Source organism: Elephantulus edwardii, unplaced genomic scaffold, assembly GCF_000299155.1.
Source record: "Elephantulus edwardii isolate Elephantulus edwardi_28Jun2011 unplaced genomic scaffold, EleEdw1.0 scaffold00015, whole genome shotgun sequence".
Classification (NCBI taxonomy): Eukaryota; Metazoa; Chordata; class Mammalia; order Macroscelidea; family Macroscelididae; genus Elephantulus; species Elephantulus edwardii.
The window spans coordinates 19,626,415-19,638,642 of record NW_006399765.1 but is presented as its reverse complement, the minus strand read 5'-3'; the positions used below and the strand labels follow the sequence as shown (position 1 = coordinate 19,638,642).

The following is a 12,228-nucleotide window of genomic DNA, read 5'->3' as shown; positions in this document are numbered from 1 at the left end:
CCATCAAATCGGGTCTGACTGGTACAGGAGGAGATTGTCCCTCCTTCTCCAGCAGAGCATCTGATGGATTTGAACCCGTGTACCTCTGAGATCGCAGTGCAGCTTCATGCCACTAGGCCACCAGAGCTCCCTTTGGGCCATTTTATATAAAGGACGTGAACAGCCTACTCATGTTGGTACCGTCAGGGGTCCTGGAACTGAGCCCTCGTGTGTGTGTGTGTGTGTGTGTGTGAACAGCAGGAAGTGATGGGAAGGAAGACAGTGATACCGAGAGAAAGATCACTGAATCCGTTTCTCTGTGACTTACCCTGGTTAGTGGAACTGTTGTCTCCCAAATCGCTCTTGCATCCCCTTAGCTGGCATTTTTGTCACCCGTAGACAGAGTGGCAGCAAGGATGTAGGTAGCCGCAGATTGGTCTTGGCGCACTGTACATTAACTCCCTGATGGAGTCAGTAAACACTTCGCAGCTCCTGAGCGGCACGACAAACGAGTCTTGCCTCAGGCTTGGGTGTCCAGAGAGCAGCCCCTCAGAGCTATTCCGGAGGGCAGCCTGCTGCCAGGAGCAGATGGCACAGGTCTTGTCCCTGCTCCCACAGTCCCGGGCTGCACGCCAGCTGATGGAGAGGACCCAGTCGTCCAGTATGGAGACCCGGCTGGACGCCATGAAGGAGCTGGCCAAGCTCTCTGCTGACGTGACCTTTGCCACCGAGTTTATCAACATGGATGGCATCGTGGTGCTCACGCGGCTGGTGGAGAGTGGAACCAAGCTCCTGTCCCAGTAAGTACTGTGCCCCTGGGGTGTTCAAAGACCCACCACGTCCCACCAGCCATCCTGTTCTTGTATTCCACAGAGTCGGGGGCTGGGGGGTGAGGGGGCGAAGAAAAACCAACCTAGTATTTATTAAACATCTTCTGTATGCAAAACAGTCAGCCCACACGAGACTGCTCATAAAACTCACTGCCGTTGGGTCAATTCTGACTCCTGGCGGCCATCCAGGATGGAGGACAGCCGCTCCGTAGGGTTTCCGAGGCTGTCAGTCTTTAAGGAAGCAGAGTGCCACGTCCTTCCTCAGTGCAACTTGTATGTTTGAACTAGCAGGCTCTGGGCTAGCAGCCAAGCATCCAACTACTTGAATACCAGGGCTTCTATGAAAATAATACCTACTGACATTGAGTTGGTTCCAATTCTCAGTGACCCTCTAGGATGGACAGCTGCCCATACGGTTTCCACGGCTGCAAACCTTTACAGAAGCAGACTGCCTCGTCTTTCTCCCGGGGCGTGGCAGATGGGTCTGAACTGCCAACGTTTCAGTTACCAGCCAACCCACCTTATCCCTGTGCTGCCAGGGCTCCTTAAGGTCCGCAGAGAGAGAGAGAATTCACAGCTAGGCTCTACAGTCTTATAGTCTGGTTGAGGACAAGTACAGGCTCTCACAGATTGAACCGTGCCAACCAGCAGATGACTGGGCGCCAAGTGGGTAGTGAAAATAGGTGCTGAGCAAGTCAGGGAAGGAAGTGATGGTCGACGGCAAGCCTGTCAGTTTGTAAAAGAATGCTCGGCGTGGTGGGGGCTAGTGAGCGGGCTGTCTGCACATTTTCTACCAGTATAGACACCTGTTCTTAACCACTGTCTTCCTTTCCATCACTTCCCCACTGTTTACACACACACACACACACTCTCTCTCTCTCTCTCTCTCTCTCTCTCTCTCCACAAATAAGCCCCCCTTTGTAGTCACCCTAAATCATTAACCACACCTTTTCACAGTGAGGAAGGCCCTCAAGCTTTATTATACACCAGGGCTGTGTGTCTGTGTCTGGACCGTATTAAGAATGAGGTGGGAAGCTATACCTGGGAGCAGCAGTGGATTGATAGATGTCTTCTTAGGTTCCCATGTGAGCAAGTGGAGGCTGAACTGACAGAAAGGGAGTCAAATCTTCTTTTAGCTAGTGCATCAGCTGCTGAGATTTTCAGCCAAACTGAACATGAATCCTGATCTTACCTGTCTGAAGTCTTGGGTCCTCGAGTTGTGTTGAGTGCCTGAAGCCTGGGGCTCGCACCTGTGCTGACAGGATGAGCAGTCTCTGGGGGTGCACAGTGGACCCTCGGGCTGCATTGAATGCCCAAAGCCTTGGCTCCCATCTGAACTGACGGGACTTGTGCAGTCTCTAGGGAGGCACAGTTGGCCTAGCCTTAGTTTCTTGCTCTTTAAAATGGGAATTTTAAAAAAACCTCGCAGCGTTGTTGCGAGGAGTTTTGTTAATGAGACAGTAGATCTGAGTATGTCTTGTAAGTGGGAGAATGGCTTGTTAATTATAGTGCCCTGTGCAGACGTAAAAGGGTGATGCATGTAAGGAGAGAGAAAACATTTGAATCCTTCCTCTCAGCACTGTGGTGAGGGCTTGCTCACATTGTCATCTTGTCCTCACCACAGCCACGTGAAGTAAACTCTGAGATTATCTCTGTTTTACACAGGAAGGAACCAAAGCTCAGAAAGGCCAAACTTAGATGGTTAATAAATGGTTGAATAGGAGTTGAACCCATGTCCACACCTTGCACTCTTCCTCATGTCCCCTGCTGCCCCTTGACTAAAGGCTCCATGGGGCTGAAGTTCGTGGAGATCCCCCTAACAAGTTTTAGAGTTTGACGAAGGGCTGATACCTTTTGACCTCAGGCAATAGGAAGTGACTCTTTCCCTGAGATGGGGCTGTAAGGGAAAGAAGAGCTGGCTCACCCAGCCACCTTTCCCTCTGGGACTTGGCTGTCACAGTGGATATGCAAACTTCAGCTGTTTTCCGCAGGCAAAGCTTCCATGCGTTAACTGTCTTGACTCCTGGGTTCCCGGTTCTAACCCTGCATTATTTTGTGTCTTTTGTACGCACTTCAGCTACAGTGAGATGCTGGCATTCACCCTGACTGCCTTCTTAGAGCTCATGGACCATGGCATCGTCTCCTGGGACATGGTTTCAATCACCTTTATTAAGCAGGTGAGGCTTCCACCCGCCTTTCTTTCCTTTTTGAGCTGCTGGTTGGTCTCTGGATTTAAGGGAAGGTGCAGGCTGTGTAGCCATTCAGGTGGGAGTCAGCTTCCTAATCCCTGGGGCCAGATTTGTCTTCCTCAGCCTTTGGTCTTCCTGTAGCCCCTGAAAGGATATCTCAGTTATGTTCTCAAACCTGCAGTGGGCAAGGTGGAGCTAGGCTCCCAGGTCTGGATGGATCGGGAGTGGGACTTGGAATAAAACCGACACCATTGTTGTCTTCTGAGCTCTCTCTTTTCTTCTGATAAAGAATGTTCATTTCATTCACCCCCCCCCATTTATAAACCTGAAAGGTAGCCTGATTGGATTGTTAGATTGGTGTCATTGGCCAAGGGAGGGACTAAGGGTATTTTTAACTTTCCCCTCTTTACTACTATAATAAGGGACAGTGTCAGTCCAGAAGACTGATGTACAGTCAGTGAACTATTAGGTTTCCATCTTCCTGGCCTTGCCCTCTCATTGAGCTGGAACATTGGGAACTTCCTGACACTGGAGATACTGGAGCAAAGGCGCAGTGACCATTAGTCAGGGTTAGTACAGTAGTAATTGAGAAGAGAAATTAAAGATTTAAAGGTGCATCACACCTCTCAGAATCTGGCATGTGTATGGGGAAAAGTGTGTGTGAGACTAGAGTGCACGTAGGTCGAATGAAATACAAGCATCAGTAAAATCTTTCTACCTAGCTCCTCCATGATCTATTTTGAAATCTAAGGATTAAGATCTTTCATTGTGAAGAAAAACAATGAATTGGAAACTATAATCTGATATTGAATTATTCATGAGTGTGGAATCCCTGACACACTGGCCAAGATAGCTATACATAGCATACCATTAGCCAACGGCTTTAATTGCAGACTGAACTTAATGAAAATGAAGAGGTTAAGAGGACTTCTCATTTAGCCCTCTTTTGTTCGGCAACAAAATCCAAAAACCTAGGCCCCCCATCACCGAGTTGATTCCAGCTCATGGTGAGGTGAACCTCCGTTGGATTTGTAAATCTTAACTGGAGCAAGTGCCTCATCTTTCTTCCATGAAGCACTTAGTGAACTTGAACTGCTGACCTTTGTTGGGTTAGCAGCGGAGCCTGGAACACACTGCGCCCACCATCAGGGGCAGTATGGCCCTTGGTACATTGGAGTAGTAGACAGCTGCTTAAAATATAGGTATTATGTCCAAGAGGACAGAGCCTCCAAAGGCTGACCTTCAACTTCCCAGTGGTCCCGCTTTCTTGGGCCCTCAGCTCCCCAACTGATGTGCCCCTCGGGTTTAGATTGCAGGGTACGTGAGCCAGCCCATGGTGGACGTGTCCATCCTTCAGAGGTCCCTGGCCATTCTGGAGAGCATGGTCTTGAACAGCCAGAGTCTGTACCAGAAGATTGCAGAGGAAATCACCGTGGGACAGCTCATTTCACACCTTCAGGTGTGAGTAAGGACCCTGCCCCACCCCCCTTCTCTTTGTATTTTAGTTGAGTCTTACAGTCCTTTCTCTGCCTTGTTTCTGTTCCAAGAATCAGATCTTCTTGTTCATTCATTCTCCATCTCTTCCACACCGCTGCCAGAATTCTTTCCAAAACTAACTCATAACTGGTTACGTCATGCTCCTGCCTAAACTCCTCAGCTAACTCTCCTTGGCTCAGAGAATAAAGCGACATTTCCCCCAGCCTTCTTATTCCAACCAGACATGAGATGCATTCTCTTCTCTGGGTCTAATAATCTACATATATGAATTATAATATTTGCATGAAATACTCTAATTTCATTATCATTCTCCAGTGTTAAACCTTAGCTTCGCTCAAGACAAAGACCATTTGTTTTTATAGCCTCTGCTTTGAATGAAGTAGTTCAACCAGTGTCTATTAAATGAGCATTTACTGAACAGTTTGCTGTGGAAGGTAGCAGGGGGTTGTTTTTAGGACTCAAGTTCAGGGTGATAAAAGTTTAGACTCACAGTTGTTTCTGTCATGGGTTGAATTGCGTTCCTGCCGTAACAGGTGTGAACTTGCAAACCAACTCTCAGTGGTTTTCAAGTTATGTAGTGATGTAATTTGGCAAGAGGATAATGATACATTCATCGACTGTGCTATGATATGATCAGCCAGTCGTTTGTAAGAGGATGAGGGTAAAGTGCAACATCCTTACTCAGATCACAGCCTAGTGGGATTGTTAGATTGGATTGTCAGTTTCCCTTGGGTGTGGCCTGCATCACCTTTTATATTTCATGAGGAAAAGAGAAGCAGAAAAGAAGGAATAGCCTGACTACTGTCAAGAGGGAAGAACTGGAAGCAGAATGCATCCGTTGGGACAGGGGCCACTGCACAGAGAATCTCCTAGACTCAAGAAGATTGGGGCCCAGACACATGGAGATCTTCCATAATCCTCAGCTTAGGTGGTCTTAGAACAGAGGATTATTTCCATGCATAAAGAGCAAATGTGTATCTTTCTACTGGGTTTTGGACTCGCTTGGTGCCCATTATTTTGTGTTTCTCTTTCATTTCTCCCATTTAATGGAAATGTCAACCTTGTGCCCATTCTACTATCACATTTGGAAGCAGATTACTTGTATTCTGGTTTCAAAGATGAAGAGAAATTTTACCAAGGATAGAATTTGAGCTTAGAATTGATTTACTGATAGCATCATCTGGTGAAATTGTTTTGCATGTGGTTACAATATGCAGTTAGGAGAGGTCACAAGTGGCATGCCTTGGACTGAATTGTGCCTTCCCCCACACCCCAAACCTTGTCAGCTTGGCTGGGCTTTGATCACAAAGTGAGCTTTGATCTCAGTGAGTTGATGGTTAAGGAGTAATGTAGTCATTTTACAGGAAGGCATCTGGCAATTAGGGTGGGATTCAGTACCCTTTCTCCCGTCACAGCCCTGATCAGGGGAATTTCTCCGGGGTGTAGCCTGCATCACCTTTTGTATTTCAAGACATGAAAGAAAAAGAGGAGTGAATAGAGAGGTGGGGATCTCTGACTTCAGTCCAGAGAGAAGCACCAGAGCCAGAAGCACAGACTTCCTTGGGAGCTGTCATCCCACGCTGAAACTCACCTCACCCGGGGGAAGACTTATACCACACACATGGAGTTCTCCAACCAAGGTCTCAGATGCTGAAAGGAGACCGTGGTCTTTCCTCAGAACCCACAGAGAGACATCGCCTGCCTTTAGGGCTGGCACTCAGAAGCTGGACTTCTTAACAGTGGAGAATAATGAGGCGTTTGTTAAAGCCGTCCATTGTGGTATTTCTGTTATAGCTCTACTGTGGAGTCAAAACCAACTCATAACTGATCCTCCACTGGGTTTTCAGAAGTGGTAAATTGTACAGAAGGAGTCTGCCCGTCCTTCTCCCGAGGACCTGCTGGTAGGTTTGAACAGCCAGAGAGACACCACCTTTGGACAGGCAGCGTACCTCCCTAGGGGCGTGTGGCTAGGTACCACATCACCAGAGCTTCCTTCTGTTAGAGCAGGACTCGATAAAAGTGACGTGTGAACTTGTTCACTGTCTTAAGCAGGTTATCTGATCTTTTCTGGCCTCCATTTCTTTGGTAGGTTGGGGTTATCACCCCCGCCTCTCAGATGCATGAGGGTCAAAGGAGATCAAAGGAACTGCCACAGTGGTCAGCACTGGACGGGAGTTTGCTTGGCTCTTTAAGAAGCTTATCGAAGGGAGCTCTGGTAGCCTAGTCTCAAGAAGCTGCACTGTAATCCCAGAGGTGTGCGGTTTGAATCCACCAGATGCTCTGCTGGAGAAGGAGGGACAATCTTCTCCTGTACCAGTCAGATCCGATTTGATGGTACATGCACAAAAAATATGAAATAAAAACAAATTTAAAAAAGAAAAAAAGCTTATTGCAACCTACAGTGTTTGTTGTGTGCTATCAGGTTAAGCCGTTCTCCTCAGAGGACCGTGTAGAACAATTATCTGCTGTGCATCTGAGAGCTGGACAGTGAATAAGGATGACAGCAGCAGAATCAATGCCCTTGAGTTGTGTGTGTTGGGAAAGAGTGCCGAGTGTCCTGTGGACTGCCAAAAGAGCAAGCACTTATGTCTTGGCACAACTTTAGCCACAATGCTCCTTGGAGTCAAGGATGGTGAAGCTTTGTCTCACACACTTTGGGGATGTTGTTAGAAGAGGCTATTCCTTGGAAAAGGACATGACACTTGGAATGGTGGAAGGTGACGAAAGAGAGGAAGACCCTTAACAAGATGAAGGGACATAGTGGCTGAAGCTGTAGAATCAACCATATCAGAAATGATAGAATGGCACAGGACAGGACAGGGTTCAAAGCTGTTCATAGGATCGCTAAGAGTCATGCTCAACTTACCTTAACACCACCACAACTCAAGGGAGACTGGCCTTCCCAAAACCAGGGTGGACCCACCCCTTGCCTGACTTGCTCACCCTTAGTGTGTCAGACATTGCCTGACCCCTGAAAGGAAAGCCGAGGTGGGAGGGGGAGGCTCTAGGTCCGGAGGTGAGGATCTGTGGCAGCCCTGTCTCCCTCCACTCGGCTTCCAGCCTGTTCTTCACTCTTCCAAGTGAAAACAAGGTTTGCCCCCTCTGTGTTTTCTTTTCTTGTATTTTCAGTTCTAATTTCTGCCTATCACTTTTTTATTAAAAATCTTTTTAATTTTATTTTTTAATAAAATATTTTATTTATGATTTAAACAAAACTATGGAAAAGTTAATTTTTATTCATTCATTATTGCACATTTTTATCTCCTCTCCCTCCATTCCCCCTCCCCCAAATTCACTGTTTTTTAAAATATTCATTCATTGTTGCATAGTTACCTCCCCCCTCCCTCAGTCCTCTTTGCAATGTACCTCTTATTCTGGGCTGTTGTATGTATAATGCTTAATCATATATTCCTTTTAATTCTTTCCTTCCTCTGTTCCAATGCAGTGTTCATCTTATAGTTTTTTCCTCTCAACCCCCTATGTCAGACCTGCTTTATAGCAGTGGTGGTATGAAGTATTTGTCCTTTCGTGATTGAGATATTTCACTGCAGGATCAGCACGTTGTTTAATGTTATATGAGTTCATAGTTTTTCAGTGCTGTGTAGTATTATCATATATCATAGTTTTTCTATCCATTTGTTTGTTGATGGGCACTTGGGTTGCTTCCATCTCTTTGCTGTTGTAAATAACGCAGCAGTAAACATGGATGTGCATATATCCATTTGGATGGCGGTTCTGGTTTTTTTAGGGTAGTGGAATTGCTGGATCAAATGATATTTCAGTTTCCAACTTTTAAGCCCTTAACTTGTACCCAAAGAGCCAAAAAGTCGATTGCATTGAAACGAACATTAACAATAACAGGGACGAGAGTTCTAATTTCCTGTGACCTCCAGTCTGCCCCTCTGTTTCTTTGACTCTAAATTGGGCTGGGGAGGATCCCAGCCACCTCCCTGAGGATGAGAGAGGAAGGTGGCATTTTTTTAGGAGATAGTCAGTGAATCCTTCAGTCCACAAATGTCATGGGAAATTACGCTTTCTGCTGATTGAATGGAGGGACATGCAGTGCCATTCATTAGACACCAGCATGTCCCCCACCTGGCCCGGAAACCCACCAGCCCCTTTAGCAAGAGCCTCAGAGCACACCCCTGCAGGACTGAGCACACCCCTGCCGGACGGAGCACACCCCTGCCGGATGGATGAAAACGTCTTGTCAAGTGCCAGGACTGTTTGAGATTTCTGCCTCCAGGCGTATCAGATTCCAGACAATGGCTGGGCTTTGTTTAAAATAAAGCAAGATTAAGTTAATAGTCAAAGACTGAAAGCACAAAAAAGTCATTCAGTGTCCACTATCCCACTGCCAGACTTTGTCACTGTGGACATTAAATGAAATGACCCTCTAGTTTGGGGTGGATTTTTTAAGAATATTTTTTAAAAAATTAGATTCTTCTTAAATGGGTTGTGTATATACCTTGCTTTTTTATTGTCTATATCCTGAACATTTCCCTACGTCAAAGAGTCTTATAAAAGGAATGCTAAATTGAAAATAACAGTGACCGTTAATGATGCTGTATGTTGCCAAGTTGGAACTGATGCTCCAGCAGTTTTTCAGAGGCTGTAAATTGTACGGGAAGAGTTTGGCCACTTTCCTCTCATGGAGCAGATTCAAACCAGCCTGCTTTTGGATTGGCAGCATATCTCTCAATCCACAAGGTTACAGCTGTAGACTTTCTTAGAAGACTTCTCTGAGCCGCTTTTGGGGTTCACAGATCCTGTCAGCCCATCCTTAAATAGCTGATAAAGAACCTTTGCCATTGAACATGATTTTCAACAACTACTTGGGATTCTAATTTATATAAGTAACAGTTACTAAGGTGAAGATTTGGATTGCTTGTTGTTGTTATTGTTGTTGTTATGTGCCGTCGAGTCGTTTCCGACTCATAGCGACCCTATGCACAACGGCCCTAAACCCTGCTCTATCCTGCGCCAACCTCACCGCCTCTGACACACCCATCCCGATTACCCCAGTCACCGAATCAATCCATCTCATAGAGGATCTTCCCCTCCTGCGCTGTCCCTCCACCCTCCCAAGCATGATATCCCTCTCCAAGGACCCGTCCCTCCTGGCAGCATGTCCAAAGTATGTCAGACGAAGCCCCAGAATCCTTGCCTCCAAGGAGTAGCTTGGTTTAATCCTCTCCAGGATGAATCTGTTTGTTTTCCTGGCAGTCCTTGGTACATTCAGTACCCTTCTCCAGCACCACAGCTCAAAAGCATCCACTCTCCTGTCCTCCCTAGTCATTGTCCAACTCTCTGATGCATTTGGATTGCTTACCATTCTTTTTTTTTTAATAGTCCTTAGAAAAATACCTTGTCTTTGAATTTCACATGCCTCCCCAATGACTCTCTTAGAATAAAATCCTATCAGTGGGATTGCTGGGTCAAAGCATGTGCCCGCTCGGAAGGATTTTGAGACTTGGCCCCAGAGGACGATTTGATGACAATCTGTGCGGTCTCTGAAGCCCCTCGAAGCATCGTCCAGTGGTTCACGCTTCTAATCATCTCCCTCTGCCTCCTCTCTCTCCGACACAGCTCCAACCAGGAGATTCAGACCTACGCCATCGCACTGATTAACGCACTTTTTCTGAAGGCTCCTGAGGACAAGCGACAGGTCTGTGGCTGCCTTCTCGACCTGTCCATCTGGGCTCTTCTAAGGGACTCCTCACCTCATCCCTCATGGTCGGGCTGGGTGAAATCCGGCCGTCTTCCCAAGGCTCCTCCCTCCTGACTCTGTGGTCAGAGCCCATGAAGTAGCTTGAGGGCGAGGATCAGGGAGAGTCTCTGAGCTGCTGCTCAGAGCAGCACCAGAAAACTGTGAAAGGCAGAAAACCTCCGTCAGTGAGTTAATTCCAACTCCCGGCTGCCCTGCAGGCCAGAAGGGAACTAGCCAGGAAGGTTTCCAGGACTGTAGTCTTTACCAGAGCTGACTGCCACATTCTGCCGCTTCCGGAGCAGCTGGTGGGTTCAAACCACAGACCTTTTGGTTAGCAGCTTAAGTGCTTTAATCACTGTGCCTTCAGGGTCGTGTAAAGGGAAGATAATAAGTATTTTCACCTTTGTTGGTAAAAACTGCCATCGTAGCTGAAGAGCGTGATGGGTCATACATGGCTGTCTTCCCGTAAAATCCCGTGTACAAAATAGGCCGACGGTGGCCATAATTTCCTGGTCCCTGGACTCAAAGGTCATTAAGAAGGGAGAGGAGAAGCTTGGGCCCTCACCATTGACTCCATGAGGATTAAGACAAATGAGGTCCTTCCTTGCAGGATGGAGAGGAGAGAGAGGGCAGTGGCCCCGAGTTGTATGTATAAACGTTCTCTGATTCCAGCTCTCATCTTTTTCTCCTGTTAACCAGCTGTGTGCTATTACATGAACCACTCTTTCTCTCTGAACCGCAGTTTCCTGACTTGTAATATGGAAGCTACAGTATCTGGCCTGCTTACCTCACAAGAGCGTCATGAACAGCAGGGCCGTGTTTTCCAAATGAGAAATGAGAAGACTTGGCCCCATGTGGGTGATGGGACAGACTCTGACCCAAGGGGTCAGCAGGCTAGGCATGTACTTTATGCTCTTTGAGTCTCAGTTTCACCTTCTGTAAAGTGGAAAGGCTACGCTGAGGGTCCCTGCAACCCTGAGATTCTCTATTTCTCTGGTAAATGCCAAGTAATGTACAAAAGTAAGGCTCTTTGGTTCTCTGTAAGTATCATGGGCTCTGAGGAGGAAGAGGAGGAGGAATGAGGGAGCCCCGAGGCACAGTGGTTAAAGTACTGTACTACCAACCAGAAGGCTGGTCCCCAGCCACTCCGTGGGGAGAGATGTGGCCGTCCGCCCCATAGACCTTACAGCCTGGGAAACTCCATGGGCTCGGTTGACTGTGTCCACTAGGGTCGCTACACGTTGGAACCAACTCCATTGGGTTAGTTGTCTTTTTAAGTCACGGACTCTGAGTTGAAACCTATGTGAGACGTTTCCCAAGATCTCGGTAGACCCCCGTGGGAGGACGAGGTGCCCCTGTGGTCTGTCTGTCCCTGTGTGTCTCGGATAGCTTGGCTGTGTCATCTCTCCCTGTGTGGTCCTTGTTGGGGTGGCAGCTGAATGCTCATTCTTCCGTCTGCTTCTCTCTGTGCTTTTGCTCTCTGCTGGCAGGACAAGCACCTTAATCCTCTAGACCTGCCTGTCACTGTAAGTAATGTCTCCGCCGTGTGCAAGGGCCCCAGCTCTCTTCCAGGTGGGGAGGTCTGAGCTGGGCGGGGTGCCAGGACGCAGGGAAAGTGGGCTGCCTGGGGTCTCGTTTGTCGAGACACTCAGGGAAGGACCGCAGCTTAGAGTCCCAGCAAAGATGAAGGGGAGCCTTCCAGGGAACGGGGCCCAGCCTTCCACTGAGAACTCCTTTTACGGGGCTCTATGGTTCAGCCACAGAAGAGGGAGGTCAGATTCAGAAACAGCCCAGGACTTTGATCTCGATGACACCACAGACGTCTCGCCTTCCAACTTTTGCTGTAGCAAAAGAAGAACGGAAGACCAGGCCCTTTTCAGACTCCTGCTAGACCAGGGGGGTTTGAAAAGGTTCAGACAATTGACAGCAGAGAGTTGGGAAGCTCGTTTCCCGGCTAGAGGGCATTGTCGAGAGGTCAGCTTTATGAGGAGATGAAAGAAGACAAGTGCTTCCTCCCCCGGAC

At 47.6% G+C, this 12,228-nt stretch overlaps 1 protein-coding gene across 3 annotated transcripts in view; it reads left to right on the top strand.

Annotated features, from left to right (window-relative positions):
• The window catches only part of ELMO2 (engulfment and cell motility 2), a 36,573-nt gene that overhangs the window by 5,299 nt on the left and 19,046 nt on the right, over positions 1-12,228 (top strand). The window contains exons 5-9 of one of the 3 annotated variants that reach the window (XM_006881595.1): positions 598-779; positions 2,887-2,986; positions 4,308-4,459; positions 10,085-10,163; positions 11,696-11,731. In XM_006881595.1, the coding sequence (XP_006881657.1) occupies positions 598-779; positions 2,887-2,986; positions 4,308-4,459; positions 10,085-10,163; positions 11,696-11,731 (549 nt within the window). The remainder of the gene's footprint in view (positions 1-597; positions 780-2,886; positions 2,987-4,307; positions 4,460-10,084; positions 10,164-11,695; positions 11,732-12,228) is intronic. The other 2 variants (XM_006881596.1, XM_006881597.1) reach the window with 2 other exon arrangements.